Source organism: Trichechus manatus, unplaced genomic scaffold (assembly GCF_000243295.1).
Source record: "Trichechus manatus latirostris isolate Lorelei unplaced genomic scaffold, TriManLat1.0 scaffold00244, whole genome shotgun sequence".
In the NCBI taxonomy this organism is placed as follows: Eukaryota; Metazoa; Chordata; class Mammalia; order Sirenia; family Trichechidae; genus Trichechus; species Trichechus manatus.
In genome coordinates, this window is record NW_004444180.1 from 1,111,742 (window position 1) to 1,126,762 (window position 15,021).

At 63.2% G+C, this 15,021-nt stretch overlaps 1 protein-coding gene across 1 annotated transcript in view; it reads left to right on the forward strand.

Annotated features, from left to right (window-relative positions):
- Nucleotides 1-77: 77 nt before the first annotated feature.
- Nucleotides 78-15,021, forward strand: part of MUC2 (mucin 2, oligomeric mucus/gel-forming) — a 29,340-nt gene continuing 14,396 nt past the window's right edge. Inside the window, exons 1-29 of the mRNA XM_004389418.1 lie at nt 78-379; nt 1,542-1,656; nt 2,135-2,225; nt 2,302-2,411; nt 2,534-2,750; nt 2,933-3,058; nt 3,534-3,651; nt 3,741-3,879; nt 4,484-4,594; nt 4,862-4,931; nt 5,196-5,333; nt 5,456-5,620; nt 6,068-6,162; nt 6,436-6,562; nt 6,772-7,027; nt 7,367-7,419; nt 7,511-7,611; nt 8,052-8,203; nt 8,454-8,592; nt 8,898-9,008; nt 9,247-9,426; nt 9,593-9,832; nt 10,319-10,475; nt 10,678-10,809; nt 11,273-11,420; nt 11,995-12,038; nt 12,517-12,711; nt 13,226-13,243; nt 13,983-14,933. Coding sequence (XP_004389475.1) covers nt 78-379; nt 1,542-1,656; nt 2,135-2,225; nt 2,302-2,411; nt 2,534-2,750; nt 2,933-3,058; nt 3,534-3,651; nt 3,741-3,879; nt 4,484-4,594; nt 4,862-4,931; nt 5,196-5,333; nt 5,456-5,620; nt 6,068-6,162; nt 6,436-6,562; nt 6,772-7,027; nt 7,367-7,419; nt 7,511-7,611; nt 8,052-8,203; nt 8,454-8,592; nt 8,898-9,008; nt 9,247-9,426; nt 9,593-9,832; nt 10,319-10,475; nt 10,678-10,809; nt 11,273-11,420; nt 11,995-12,038; nt 12,517-12,711; nt 13,226-13,243; nt 13,983-14,933 — 4,801 coding nt within the window. The remainder of the gene's footprint in view (nt 380-1,541; nt 1,657-2,134; nt 2,226-2,301; nt 2,412-2,533; nt 2,751-2,932; nt 3,059-3,533; nt 3,652-3,740; nt 3,880-4,483; nt 4,595-4,861; nt 4,932-5,195; nt 5,334-5,455; nt 5,621-6,067; nt 6,163-6,435; nt 6,563-6,771; nt 7,028-7,366; nt 7,420-7,510; nt 7,612-8,051; nt 8,204-8,453; nt 8,593-8,897; nt 9,009-9,246; nt 9,427-9,592; nt 9,833-10,318; nt 10,476-10,677; nt 10,810-11,272; nt 11,421-11,994; nt 12,039-12,516; nt 12,712-13,225; nt 13,244-13,982; nt 14,934-15,021) is intronic.

The window sequence follows — 15,021 nt, forward strand, 5'->3', positions numbered from 1 at the left end:
TCACCATGGTCAGGTCCATGGGGAGGCTGGGTGGGTAGCCGGGTGGGCAGGGCCTCCCTGCATGGGGCTGCCTGCCAATGCTCACCCCGGTGCCCTACTGCCCCCCAGAAGGCAGGACCCAAAACCATGGCCACTCAGTCTGCAGCACATGGGGGGACGGCCACTACAAGACCTTTGACGGTGACGTCTACCAGTTCCGTGGCCTCTGTGACTATAACTTTGCCTCCGACTGCCGTGACTCCTACAAGGAGTTTGCCGTGCACCTGAAGCGCAGCCTGAACAACGGCAGCAGCCAGCCTGATCTCGAGTACATCCTGCTGACCATCAAGGATGACACTGTCTACCTGACGAAGCAGCTGGTCGTGGTGAACGGGGCCCTGTGAGTGCGGACAGGGGCCCGTATCCTAGTAATGGGAGGTGGGGTTGGGGAAAAGGGCGAGGGGCTCCTGCTGCTGGGCCAGCCCCACTCAGCCCGCAGCCTGGGGGCAGTGGGACCCCCTCTGCTGAGGCCATGAAGCTAAGAAGCGAGAGGGTTGGGGTCTGAGCTCATGTCACCAATGTTCACCAGCCGACACTGGCTGAGCACCACAGGGAGCCCCAAGGGCGGGGGTGGGTCCCAGGGGCGCTCTGTCCCATGGGGGCTGCCTAAGAGCCCCTTGCACCCTCCCCTCCCACCCACCCAGGCTCTGGTGCGTGGCAGGGATGCCTGGGCCCAGTCCCACTGGGCCTGGAACGCCTAGGATAGATACAGTTACAGAAGGGCTGCAGAGGCAAGGCCGGGAACCCCCTCCCTACTACCCAGCTATTGTTCCCTGATTGTCTCCGGAATAATAGAAATCTCTTAAATGCTTTCCTGCTGGGCTGGTTCCCCAGCCTGCGCATCTGCTCTCTCCTTGCTTGTGGAATTCTATTTTCTGCATGCAGCCTCCGCCCGTGTCCCTGCTCTGCCCACCAGCTGGAAAGCAGGCAGCCAGTCACAAGGGGTGGAGGTTAGGGTGAGGGCAGGTGCCTAGGCCAGCACTGGGTGCCGGCAGGAGGTGCACGGGGGACCCACCAGCATCAGGGACCGCATCAGGGGTGAAGGGGTGGGCAGGGTCTGGAGGAGCCCCCCCGCCCCAGCAGACATCCTGCTGGGTGCCCTTCTGAGCAAGAGGCTGGCACGGGCAGGCAGCCCAGCCCTCCTGCTCTCCATGGCCCCGGGAAGGGACAGACCACCGACCACCGAGGAGAGGGGGAGTGTGGAGCAGGCGGCAGGCAGGGTCTACTCCTCCCAGAGGAAGCTGGGGCTGAGGGGGACCAGTGCTCTCTGGCCACTACCCGTGTCTTCCGCTAGAGGGCGGCCAAGACCGTCTGTGGCACGGGGTGTGAGCTGGGCGGACAGGACTAGGCAGGTGCCTGGGTGGGGGGAGGGGGAAGGTGTGGACTGGTCATCCCGGAGGCAGCTGGCAGGGAAGGGGTGCCCAGGGAGGTGGGCTCTGGTGGTGGCAGAGTGCAGACTGGCTTGGGCCAGCCAGTGACACAGCACTCCCCCACCTCCCCAGGGTCAGCACCCCGCACTATAGCTCCGGGCTGCTCATCCAGAAGAATGAGGCTTACACCAAGGTCTACTCCCGTGTTGGCCTCTCACTCATATGGAACCGCGAGGACTCGCTCATGGTGGGCACGGCCCCTGCCCAATTCTGGGGCAGCCAGGGGAGGGCAGGGGGGCCTGTGGTCCAATCCCTCCCTTGTAGATGAGATCCCAAAGGCCCCAGCGGGCAGAGACGGGATAGGACTCCCAGTGGCTCTAGGGGCAGTTTAGGGGCAGAGGTGGACTGCACAATCTGTGCCTGGCCTCAGCCTTACCTCGCCCTGGGAGGGGACACTTGGGGCCTAGGGTGAGGGGGCCTCACCCTTTCCCTGGATCCCTCCTAGCCCCCAGTGGCCCCAGGGGCTTCCTGGTGGCTGACCCCAAACCTCCCGCCACAAGTGAAGCCCAAGCTCTTTCAAAGGAGGAGGCTGTGGTGATGGTGGGGGTGCTTATGACCGGCTGCCCCAGCCCTTTGGTGCCCACCTGCCATGTCCACAGTGGTGCCCACCTGCCCCGGCCCCTTGGTGCCCACCTGCCCACAGCTCACTTGCCCCTCCCCCACAGCTAGAGCTGGACCTTAAGTTCCAGAACCACACATGCGGCCTCTGTGGGGACTTCAATGGCCTGCAGAGCTACTCAGAATTCTTCACTGATGGTAAGGGCCGCCCCAGAGTCTCTGTGGCATGGGGGTGGCGCCCTGAGCCCCCTCGCTAAGGGGCTGTCCCTCCTAGGCATCCACTTCAACCCCACCGAGTTCGGGAACATGCAGAAGATCAACAATCCCGAGGTGGTGTGCCAGGACCCCGAGGAGGAGGCCGTCCCTGCCTCCTGCAGCCAGCACGTGAGTCCAGGCAGGGACCGGGCCGGGGACGGCGTTCCCTTGGGGGTCCTTCCGGGAGACCTGCGGCGGCGGCACCGGGGGAGGAGGGGCCGAGCAGCCGCCCACCGCGCCTGTCCCGCCAGCGCGCCGAGTGCGAGCAGCTGCTGAGCTCTGAGGCCTTCTCGGACTGCCTGGGCCGGGTGCAGCTGGAGCAGTACGTGCAGGCCTGCGTGGAGGACCGCTGTCGCTGCGGGTCGGATGCCCGGGCAGCCTGCGTCTGCCGCACGGTTGCCGAGTTCTCGCGCCAGTGTTCGCAAGCCGGCGGGCGGCCGCGCAGCTGGAGGAGCGCCTCGCTCTGCCGTAAGTACGGCTGGCCTCCGGGCGGACGGGCGAGGGGCTCAGGCCGGGCAGGGCAGCCAGGTGCCCGTGGGCAAGACCCCAGAGGCGGCGGCCTTGGGCAGACACTCGCCCGGCCCTGCTGCGCACCGCTCACCCCTGGTGTGCCGGTGGGGCCAGCTCACCGCCCACGTTTGCCCATGTAGCCAAGAGCTGCCCCGGGAACATGATCTACCTGGAGAACGGCTCTCCCTGCGTGGACACTTGCTCGCACCTCGAGATGAGCAGCCTCTGCGAGGAACACCGTATGGATGGCTGCTTCTGCCCAGAAGGTGCGCGCTGGGCACCGAGCGCTGGGCGGGGCGGGGCGGGGCCGGGCGGGGGGGGGGCACCTGCCTCGCCGCGTGGAGGGAAGCTGTGGGTGTCCACTGGACCGTGCAGGGCAGTGATGGCGCCCACCCACCCACACTGCCGCCCTGAAATCAGGGGCAAAGTTGACATAGGAGGGACGAGAGTAGCAGAAGGGCCCCCACCACGGTCCACCCAGGGGGATTCCTGTCATCACCCCTTGGACAGATCCTCCCAGCCCACGGCCCTGCTTCTAGGGTCCCCCCAGGCCTCCCCGGGCACGTTGCTGACCCAGACACTTGGTGGGGACCACAGATGTTGGTCCTAAAGACCAGAGATGCCTGTGGCTGTGGCCTTGGTCCTAGCAGCTCCCCAGGGGAGGGTTCCAGCGCCGTCTGGAGGCCTGGCAGTAGCTGTGCCCGCCCAGGTAACGCCCCGTCCCTCCCCCTCACCGTCCAGGCACTGTGTTGGATGACATTGCTGGGAGTGGCTGCATCCCTGTAAGCCAGTGCCACTGCAAGCTGCACGGACGCCTGTACTCGCCAGGCCAGCAGGTCACCACGAACTGTGAGCAGTGGTGAGTATGTGGCCCCAGGGCGTGGCGGGGTGGCACAGCGGAGTGACTGAGCCGGGTGGTGGGCCTGACCCCACCCCCGCTGCCCACAGCACCTGCAACTCAGGCCGCTGGGTGTGCCAAGACCTGCAGTGTCCCGGGACCTGCGCCCTGGAGGGTGGCTCCCACATCACCACGTTCGACGGGAAGAAGTTTACCTTCCACGGGGACTGCTACTACATCCTGGCCAAGGTGAGTGCCCGCCGGCACAGACCGCCCTGTGCTTGGGGGTCTGGTGGGCAGTGGGCAGTATCGTGGGTGAAGTGGGCCCCTCCTCTGTCACTGTGGGGTCCTTGGAGTGCGAGGTCCTCAGGGTGTGGGGTCCTCCACATGTGGGGTCTTCGGGGTGTGGGGTCCTCAGGGTGTGGTGTCCTTGGGGTGTGGGGTCCTCAAGGTGCAGGGTCCTCCACGTGTGGGGTCCTCAGGCTGTGGGGCCCTCAGGGTGTGGGGTCCTTGGGGTGTGGGGTCCTCAGGGTGCAGGGTCCTCCACATGTGGGGTCCTCAGGCTGTGGGGCCCTCAGGGTGTGGGGTCCTTGGGGTGTGGGGTTCTCAGGGTGCAGGGTCCTCAGGGTGTGGTGTCCTCAGGGTGTGGTGTCCTTGGGGTGTGGGGTCCTTGGGGTGTGTTGTCCTCAGGGTGCAGGGTCTCAGGGTGTGGGGTCTTGGGGTGTGGGGTTCTCAGGGTGCAGGGTCCTCAGGGTGTGGGGTCCTTGGGGTGTGGGGTCCTTGGGGTGTGGAGTCCTGGGGGAAGTGATCTTCCTGCTCCTCGCCACTGCATCACCTTCTGACCCCCCTGCAGGGTGACCACAATGACTCCTTCGCTGTGCTGGGTGAGCTGGCCTCCTGTGGCTCCACAGACAAGCAGACCTGCCTGAAGACAGTGGTGCTGCTTACAGACAGGAATAAGAACGTGGGTGCCCTTCCCCGCCCACTCCTGCCCCTGGCCCCCTTACCCTGCCCTACCCCACCTGCTCCTGCTCCTGGCTCCCTTACCCTGCCCTACCCCACCTGCTCCTGCCCCTGGCTCCCTACCCTGCCCTGCCCCTCCCACTCCTGCTGCTGGCCCCCCCACCCTGCCCTGTCCTGCCCACTCCTGCCCCTGGCCCCCTACCCTGCCTGCCCTCCCCGGCCCCTGTTTGCCCCGATGCCCCCTCAGCCCGCTGCTCCCTCTTTGCAGGTGGTGACCTTCAAGTCAGATGGGAGTGTGTTCCTGAATGAGCTGGAGGTCAAGCTGCCCCATGTGACTGGTGAGCGTGCGGGAGGATGCCCAGGACCTACCTGCTCCCAGGGGTCGGGACCCTCTAGCTCCGTTGGAGCCTCAAGGGCTCGTCCCAGAGTCTGCTGGAACGGCACTACCCTCTCAGGCCCGGGCTGGGCAGGGAACCGCCCCAGGCTGGGCGCTCTGGGTCAGGGCAGACGCTCCCTCCTGGGGCCTCTGCTGAGCAGGGGGTAGGGGAGGTGGGAGCACAGCTCGAGGCCCCCTCCTGACCGCCCCGTGCCCTGCACCGCAGCGACTTTCTCCATCTTCCGGCCCTCCTCCTACCACATCATCGTCCACACCACCTTCGGCCTGCGGTTGCAGGTGCAGCTGTTCCCCATCATGCAGCTCTTCGCCACCCTGGACCGGGACGCCCAGGGGCAGGTGCAGGGTGAGTGCCCGCCCACCGCCGCACCCCTCGGGCTCTGCAGGCCCCCACCCCCCATTGGTCCCGGCCTCCTCAGCTCCCATTGGTCCCCCTCACCCCTCCCAACGCCCCCTGTCCCCCCCCAGGCCTCTGCGGGAACTTCAATGGCCTGGAGAGCGATGACTTCCAGACGGCTGGCGGGCTGGTGGAGGCCACGGGCTCGTGCTTCGCCAACACCTGGAAGGCCCAGTCGAGCTGCCAGGACAAGCTGGACTGGCTGGACGACCCCTGCTCCCTCAGCGTCGAGAACGGTGAGCTGGGGGGACGCCGGGGGCATCGGCTTGTGGGAGGGGGGAGGAAGACTGCTGCCTTACTCAAGGCTGCCGGCTGTTTCCTGCCGGTGGGTGATTCATGGTGCCCGAAGTGGGCAGCTCGCCAAGCCACGTGAGGGTGGCCGAGATGGCGAGGTGCTGGGTGGTGTCCTCGTCCAGGGCTGGCCTGGTGCCATGACACCTGCAACCCCACTCGCACCCCACCCCCTCCCTGGGCATGTTCGCACCCTTGAGGTGAAGAGCGGGAGCGGGCGCCTGGCCTTTCGAGGGGCTTCTGGCCAGCACGTCCTGAGCTGGTCTGCCCGAGATCCGACCCGGCGGGAAGCGCCTGGGCTTGGGTCCGACCCCCCCTGGGGGCAGGACTCAGGGACCTGCCCTCGGAGTGGACCCACCCTTGTTGAGGTCTGAACCCCTGCCCCTCTGCAGCCAACTACGCCGAGCACTGGTGCTCATTACTGAAGAAGAGAGAGATTCCCTTCAGCAGGTGCCACTCCGCCGTGGACCCCACCGAGTACTACAAGGTGGGCATACACACACGTGACCTCAGGCAACCTCACCCTGATACCTCTGGGGGGCCCCCACTGAGTGTGTAAGCCTGTGTGCACTCGTGCGCATGGGGGTTTGTGCGTTCTGTGCGTGTGTACACATGTGGGGTGTGTGTGCGCGTATCTGGGAGTGCTTTCGCTCATGTGAAATATGTGTATATGTTCGTGTGTGCACATGCATGGGGGTGTTTGCGTGTGCCTGCGCCCTGTCACCTTCTCTGACCACCGGCACCCACGTCTGCCACCCAGAGGTGCAAGTATGATACGTGCAACTGTCAGAACAACGAGGACTGCTTGTGTGCCGCCCTGTCCTCTTACGCCCGAGCCTGCGCTGCCAAGGGCATCATGCTGTGGGGCTGGCGGAAGCACATCTGCAGTGAGTGCCGCCCTCCTGGGCTCCGCGGGGAGGGTGACCCTTCACCCTGGGCATAGGAGGTCACGGGGATGGGTTCAGCCGACTGCAGGCTCTCCGCTTGTGGGGCCTGGGACTGTGGGCACTGCCGCGTCCACCCTGTGGGGACGGTGTGGGTCAGGGACAGAACTGGCCACCCCTTGGCTCACACTGGTTCCCCTCACTCCCCTCAGACAAGGACGTGGACTCTTGCCCCAGCTCCCAGATCTTTCTCTACAACCTGACCACCTGCCAGCAGACCTGCCGTTCCCTCTCGGAGCCTGACAAGCACTGTCTTAAGGGCTTTGCACCCGTAGACGGCTGTGGCTGCCCCGACCACACCTTCCTGGATGAGAAGGGGCGCTGCGTGCCGCAGGCCAAGTGCTCCTGCTACCACCATGGCCTCTACCTGGAGGCGGGCGACGTGCTCCTGCAGCAGGACAAGCGATGGTGGGTGGCCAGATCCCGCGGGAGGGGAGGGCGGGGAGGCCGCCACCCCGGTCCCATGGAGACACGCCTTCTGCGCCTCTGCTTCAACATGAAGAGAGGCTCTGCTGGGGGTGCTGAGACATGTGGGGTCCCCATCCCACCATCCCCGCAGAGCCTCGGGGCTGCCCCCATGTCTGGTGTGGTGGGGCCTGAGAGGAGCTGACAGCGGCCAGCTCTCATCTGTTCCTGGGCTGCGGTGGCTTCTTGTGACGGTTCTGCATGGGGATTACGCCTGGGCGGCTTGAGACGCTGCCGGAAGTCCCGGGAAGGCCCCATTCACCTCCTCTCTCTCCCCTGCAGCATCTGCCAGAGTGGGAGGCTGCACTGCAAGCTGATCAAGCAGATTGGTGACGGTAAGTGGCCCCCAACCTGCTCCCCATCCCCACCCCGCCGCCCGAGCCCCCCAACTTCAGCCTGAGCTGACATGGCCGCTTGGTACTGCAGACTGCACAGCCCCAAAGATCTACATGGACTGCAGCAACCTGACTGCGCTGGCCATCCGGAAGCCCCACCCCGTCAGCTGCCAGACGCTGGCTGCAGGCTTTGTGAGTGCTGGGTGGGCCTCGGGGGCCGACTGGCTGAGCATGTGGAGCCCTGGAGCCCCACGTGGAGGACGCATAGGCAGGCTTGTGGGATGCCCCATTCTGAGGCTCCGAGGCTCCGATGCCTGGTCCCATGGACACACGGACATTGCTGGTGTTCCCGGCACCTGGAGAGTGGTGGCGGCCTGGACGCCCACGCAGCCCGCCTGAGCCACAAGGGCCAGTTTGGGGGCCTCTGGCAGGCAGCCCTCACCTGTTTCCTGCCCAGGGGTGATCTTGAGAGGAGGGGTCCTGGGTTGGGTCAGGTGGGGTTGGCATGGGGCAAGGGGGAGGGCTGGGACACAGAGGCTGCCCTGTGCAGTGAGAAGAGGAGGCTGCTCGTGCAGGGGGGGACTCTGGCCTCTTGGTCCACTGTCCTGAGCCCCACTCCCTGCCCACCCTAGTACCAGACGGATTGCGTCAGTGGCTGCGTGTGCCCCAATGGGCTGATCGATGATGGCAGAGGTGGCTGTGTGGTGGAGGAGGAGTGTCCTTGTGTCCACAACAATGACCGGTACTCCCCTGGGCAGAAGATCAAGGTGGACTGCAATACCTGGTACGGCCTGGCCCAGCCAGCCCCTCATAGCGCCGACCGCTGCTGAGCCACTCGGCGTGGCGTCTCCTCCCCAAGGTCCCCAGGGTCTTGAAGGGCCAGATGACCACCTCCCTGTGTCTGCCAGGCATGGGTGTCTGGGCGACACTGTCGGGGTGACAGGGGTGCTTGAAGGAGTCGCTGGGGGCTGCCCTCTGAGTAGGGGCGGGAAGTGGCCCCCAGCCCCTCCAGCCCCTCGCCCTGCTCTCCTCAGCACCTGCCGCAGAGGCCGCTGGGCGTGCACCCAGTCCAAGTGCCACGGCACCTGTGCCATTTACGGCGGCGGCCACTACATCACCTTTGATGGGAAGTACTACAACTTTGATGGGCACTGCTCCTACGTGGCCGTTCAGGTGAGGAGGGGGAGGCCTGGGGTGAGAGGGGCCCTTCCTTCTGTCCAGAACCCCACCCTTGGAGGATTCAGGCTCCCAGAGGAGGATAGGCAGGCACCTTAAAGCCCCCTTTCCACCCCTCTGTGGGTACATAGAGGGCAGGGAGGGAAGGGTCTGTCAAATTCCCCAATCCCTCTCTTTCGGCTCCCCACCCCATACCGAGGCAGGGCTGAGGCCCTGGCATCCCGGCTGAGAAGGGACACAGCCGGCTCTCTGGCTCAGTGGTGGTGCCGGCCCCACCCTGGCTCATGTGCCCTCACCCCCAGGACTATTGTGGCCAGAACAGCTCTCTGGGTTCCTTCAGCATTATCACGGAGAACGTGCCCTGTGGCACCACGGGTGTGACCTGCTCCAAGGCCATCAAGATCTTCCTGGGGGTAAGTGCCGGTGGGACTGGGGGTGTGGACTCTCAGGACTGGGTGTGTGGGCTCTTGGGACTGGGGCGTGGGCTCCCAGGAATGGGGGAGGGTGTGTGGGCTCTCCGAGGGGGATGCTGGGCTCTCAGGACCCAGGTGTGGGCTCTCAGGATGGGGGGAGGGGCCATGGGCTCTCGTGACCTGGGCTGGTGGCCTCTTGGGGACAAGGCCAGCCGGTGACACCCCTCCCCACACCCAGAGGACAGAGCTGAAGCTGGAAGACAAGCACCGAGCGGTGATCCAGCGTGACGTGGGGCACCACGTGTCCTACACCACGCGGCCGGTGGGCCAGTACCTCGTGGTGGAGGCCAGCACTGGCATCATCGTCATCTGGGACAAGAAGACCACCATCTTCATCAAGCTAGCCCCCTCCTACAAGGTGCGCCCGCCCTCCCCGCCCCGCTGACGGGCCCCCTCCCTGTGCTCACCTGGCGCGCCCAGGTTAGCGTGCAGCGGCCCCGCCCCTCTGCCGGAACGGGCAGCCCGGGGCCCTCGCCCCCTCGCGACCCCCCTCGCGAAGCGCCTGATGCCTCTCCTGCTCACAGGGCACCGTGTGCGGCCTGTGCGGGAACTTCGACCACCGCTCCAGCAACGACTTCACCACGCGGGACCACATGGTGGTGGACAGCGAGCTGGACTTCGGGAACAGCTGGAAGGAGGCCCCCACTTGCACGGACGTGACCACGATCCCCGAGCCCTGCAGCCTGAACCCGCACCGCCTCTCCTGGGCCGAGAAGGAGTGCAGCATCATCAAGAGCAGCGTCTTCCAAGTCTGCCACAGCAAGGTGGGGCGGGGCCTGGCGGTGCTGCTGCGGGCTGGGGGCGGGGCCACTGGAGGCCGTGGGCGGGGCCACAGATGGGCTGAGGGAGAGGCCTGTCGGGGCTGCCTGCGGCCTGTGGGCGGGGCCACCGGAGGCCGTGGGCGGGGCCACAGATGGGCTGAGGGAGAGGCCTGTCGGGGCTGCCTGCGGCCTGTGGGCGGGGCCACCGGAGGCCGTGGGCGGGGCCACAGATGGGCTGAGGGAGAGGCCTGTCGGGGCAGCCTGCCGCCTGCGGGCGGGGCCATCGTGGGCGCCCACCTTCCTGGGCTGAGGTGCTCACCCGGGGGAACTGGTACATCACTCCCTGACACCCGGACCGCACTCAACTCTGGGCAGTGGGTAGAGGCAGGCTTTAGGATTGCCGCCTGACGGCTGGGGACCCCTAGCTGGGCCGGCTGGGGGAACCCCCGAGGGCGGCAGGCCCAGGGCTCACTGCGGCTTCTCCGGCAGGTGGACCCCAAGCCCTTCTACGAGGCCTGCGTCCACGACTCCTGCTCCTGTAACACGGGCGGCGACTGCGAGTGCTTCTGCTCGGCCGTGGCCGCCTACGCGCAGGAGTGCACCAAGGAGGCAGCCTGCGTTTTCTGGAGGACGCCCGACCTGTGCCGTGAGTGCGGCTGCCTGGGGACTGAGGTTCCTCATCCATCCAGGCTCGGCCCGGGCACCCCAACTCCCGCCCGAGGGGCCACCGTGGGACCCGGGACGGCAGGAGCGAGCTCGGCCTGTCCCAGCTTCCCCCCCACCCCAGTCACTTCCCCCTCCTTGCGCTGGCACCCCGAGGGTCTGACCGCCCCTCCCCCACCCCACAGCCATCTTCTGCGACTTTTACAACCCCCCGCACGAGTGTGAGTGGCACTACGAACCATGCGGGAACCGCAGCTTCGAGACCTGCAGAACCATCAACGGCATCCACTCCAACATCTCCGTGTCCTACCTGGAGGGTGAGCGGGGGAGGGGACTCCACCCCAAGAGAGAGGCCCTACAGCCAGGACCCAAGGCCCAGGGTGGGCAGGCTCCTGCTGTTGCAGGAAGCAAAAAGTAGTCAAACTACCCACTCGCTGCTTATTGCACAAGGTACTTGGAGCCCAGCTCTCCCTGGGGGAGGAGGAGGGGAACAGAAAAGAAGCAAGTAAACCGACAGATGCCGGACGGGGTGGGAGGGGGCGGGGCTGGTGGAGGCTGGACTGGGCCTGGCTACCCGTCAGCAGGTGGGCGTGGCCGAGCTGTGCCTTTGGCCTTGCCAACGTACCGGGTGGGGGAGGGGGTCCAGGTCCCCACTTTCTGATGCCTAGCCTTCTCCGAGGATCATCTGGGAAAGAACCGCCCGCAGGGGTGGGCGTGATGGCCGTCTGGTGGACTAGGGTCTTCCGTGGTGGTCCAAGCCCCATGCTCTGTGCCCACCAGGTTGCTACCCCCAGTGCCCTAAAGACAGGCCCATCTATGATGAGGATCTGAAGAAGTGTGTCACCAGCGACAAGTGTGGCTGCTACATCGAGGACAACCACTACCCACCTGGGGCATCGGTGCCCACTGAAGACATCTGCGAGTCTTGGTACCTGAACCCACGTCGTGGGGCGCTGAGGGGGTGCCAGCATGCACAGGACACAAGCACGTGCATGCGCACACACATACACGCACACACATACCTGCACACGTGCACGGGCTCTCAGCCATACATGCATGCACCAGCACACATGCACACACAAGTATATGTACACACATGGGCACAAGCCACACACGTACAGGAGCATAGGCACACACAACACACTTACACATGCATACATGCACACACACGTACACACAGGCACACATGCATATGCATATGTGCACAGTACATGTACTCACACATGTGCACACACACACAGAGGAACCAGGACTTGGGAGAGGGAGGCCTCTGTTCTCATCTTGGGAGGCTGGCGCCAGCCTTCCCCACCTCGCCCTTCCTGTGCCTACAGTGGGACCCCAAGAGGGTGGTCCTTTGGAACCTGGCTCTGGTGCAGCATCTTGGGATTGTGGGCCCAGGACACAGGGTGGGGGGAGACTAGTGTTGGGTGGGGAGGCAGAGGTCCTGGACGGGGGCAGTCTAGCGCCCCTTGGGCCAGCATCTGACTGCGTCTGCTTTGCAGTGTGTGCAATGCCACCTCGGAGGTCGTCTGCTGGTTTGATGAAGGTGAGTGCTCTCTGCTGCTCCACCCCTCCAGGCGGTGGGCAGGGCCCACCCAGTAAGGCTTCAGGCTGCCTATTCCTGAACTCTGGTAGCCCAGGAATGTCCACCCAGGGAGGGTGGCTGGGGCTTGTCCTTGGGCTTTGCCCCTTTGCGCCAGTCTGGCCCCCTCCCAGCTCAGTCCTGCCCCTGATTTGCAGCAGCTCCGTGAGACTCATGTGGCACCTTCTCTTTCCTTCTCTGGGGAACTGGTGCCCTCCCTCATGGTGCATCTCCATCACCTCTCCTCACAATCCAGCCTGCACCCTGCTGGGGGCTCCTTCCTCAAAGGGGACACTCTGGGGACAAGTCCCATCGGGCATTGGTTTGTTACTTGTTTGAGCCAGGAGACGCCCAGCCTTTCCCTAACTTGCAACACGTGGTGAGGGGGGTTGTGAGTCTTGCCCTGCTCCAAATGTGTTGATGCTTGGCCCTCCACCCCCAGGAAAGATTGTCAACCAGACCCAGGATGGTCCTTTCTGCCACTGGGAGATCTGTGGTCCCAATGGGACAATCGTGCAACACTTCAACATCTGCGAGTCTACCAAGCCACCCTCAACGACCTCCACCACCTCCTCTGTCCCCTCCACCACCACCTTCACCACCACCATCACTCTGCCGACAACGACCAACAGCACAGGTACAGCCCCCAGCCACGTAACCCGCTTACGAGGCTCTTCCCCTGCATCTGTATCTAGCATCCTGCAGAAACGGAGCTTCCGGGGGCAGTGGGAGAGACATAGCCTGGTACAGCTGGCCCTGATCACAGACAGGGTGCTGACCCTCTTCTTAGGCCAGGGAAGTGTCCCCTGGCTCCCCTGCCCCTGTGAGTTGGAACACCAGCACCATGGCTACATCCTCAAGCTCAGGCCGCAGTGGAAGGCAACATAGGGAAATATCCCTAACTCCAAAACCAAACTCATTGCCATGGAGTTCGTCCAGACTCATAGCACCCAATAGAGAAACCAGAGATGCCCACTTAAGTTCCTCTACATCAGTTCTGTTTGGAATCTTAGCTGCTACTTAACAAGCCACCAGAGCTAGGAGAGCCACCGAAAAAATAAATTTTTAAACATTAAAAAAGTGTAGGTTTTGAACTCTATAATGAATTCAGTAACAATCCTCTTGTATTTATTTATTTTTCTTTGCTGTAGGTTCTTCAACGACTCCGAGTAAGTCATGCGGATGACGCCTTACAATGACAAGTAGGACAAAGAACAAAGCCTTACAAAATTACGAAGGAAGCTTCCCGCTGGACCAGATGTAGGGCTGGGCTGTGCTCGATGCACATCTGCCTATGGATCAAAGAACCCATTACCATTGATTCAATGCCAATTCATAGCGACACTATAGGACAGAGTAGAACTGCCCCATACGGTTTCCAAGGAGCACCCGGTGGATTTAAACTGCCGACCTTCTGGTTAACCGCTATAGCTCTTAACCACTATGCCACCAGGGTTTCCATGGACCAAACAGGGGTGTCTTTTTGGTGACTTTAGTCACAGTTTGCTGAGTCCAGGGACAGATGGAGTGGAACTTGATCAGCTCTAGGTGACAGTGTTGTTGGTCAAGAGTAGAGACAAGCCACTTCCTTCCTGGAACACTGACCCTTTGGTTATTAATTTTTTGACATGAGGTTTTGAAAATGGCCAAGGACAGGGCCCTGGGCTGGAGCTTTGATACCCAGGTCTGTGAGGGCCCCTTCCCTCTCTGGGCCTCAGATTTTTGGCTGCAAAATCAGGGTCAAGGTGACCAGCTCATACTCTGACTCTACAGTTGGGTCCTTGGGCAATGACAGGGTAGTGGCGTGGGGGGGCAGGTGTGGCAGACAGTGGGTTCTCTGAGCCAAAGAGACCTCCTGAAAAGGGCCGCTTCTCAGTGTGCATGACCACCATTGGGTTTCTTCCCTAGACATCTGCTGCTTCTGGTCGAACTGGATCAACGAGAACCACCCAAGCTCTGGCAGTGATGGCGGAGACCGAGAGACGTTTGAGAGTGTCTGCAGGGACCCCGTGGACATCGAGTGCAGGTCAGCCACAGATCCCGACCTCAGCTGGAAGGAGCTGGAGCAGAAGGTTTGGTGTAATGTCTCTGTCGGGTTCATTTGCTATAATGAAGACCAGTTTGGAATCGGACCATTTGGACGCTGCTACGACTATGAGATCCGTGTCAAATGTTGCCTGCCAATGGACGTTTGTCCAACCACAACAGCCACCTCTACCCCTTCATCAACCACTCCTACCACTCTTCCAGCTTCAACCGCAACAACCTCCACTACCCCAGAGCCCACCACCACAGTGACAACCACGACCACCACGACCATCCCCACTCCTTCACCAACGACTCCCACCACTCTGCCAACATCAACCACAACTCCCCCAACATCAACCACAACAACCACCCCTACCACAGAGACAACAACCACAGTGACAACCACGACCTCCACGCCCACCTCAGAATGGACCACCACTGTCACAATCATCACATCAAGCAAGGTACCTACCACAACTCCATGCTGTAAGTGGACAGGCTGGATAGATTCGGGCAAACCGGACTTTATCAAGCCGGGTGGGGGTGACTTTGAGGCAATTGAAGGCATCTGTGGGTCAGGCTGGGCAGAGAATATCTCCTGCCGAGCCGTGATGTTTCCTGACCTCCCACTTGAGAAACTTGGACAGACGGTGGTGTGTAATATCTCTGTTGGGCTGGAGTGCAAGAACGAAAACCAAGAGATAGAAGGGGTTGCCCATACACCCTTCTGCCTCAATTACGAGATCAATGTTTACTGCTGCTGGGAGGAGTGTATTTCCACACCAACGCCCACCATCAGCACCACCACGGAGACGACGACTCCCTCGATCAGCACCACCACGGAGACCACCACAACCTCCACGACCACCCCCACTCCTTCACCAACAACTCCCACCACTCCACGAACATCAACCACAAT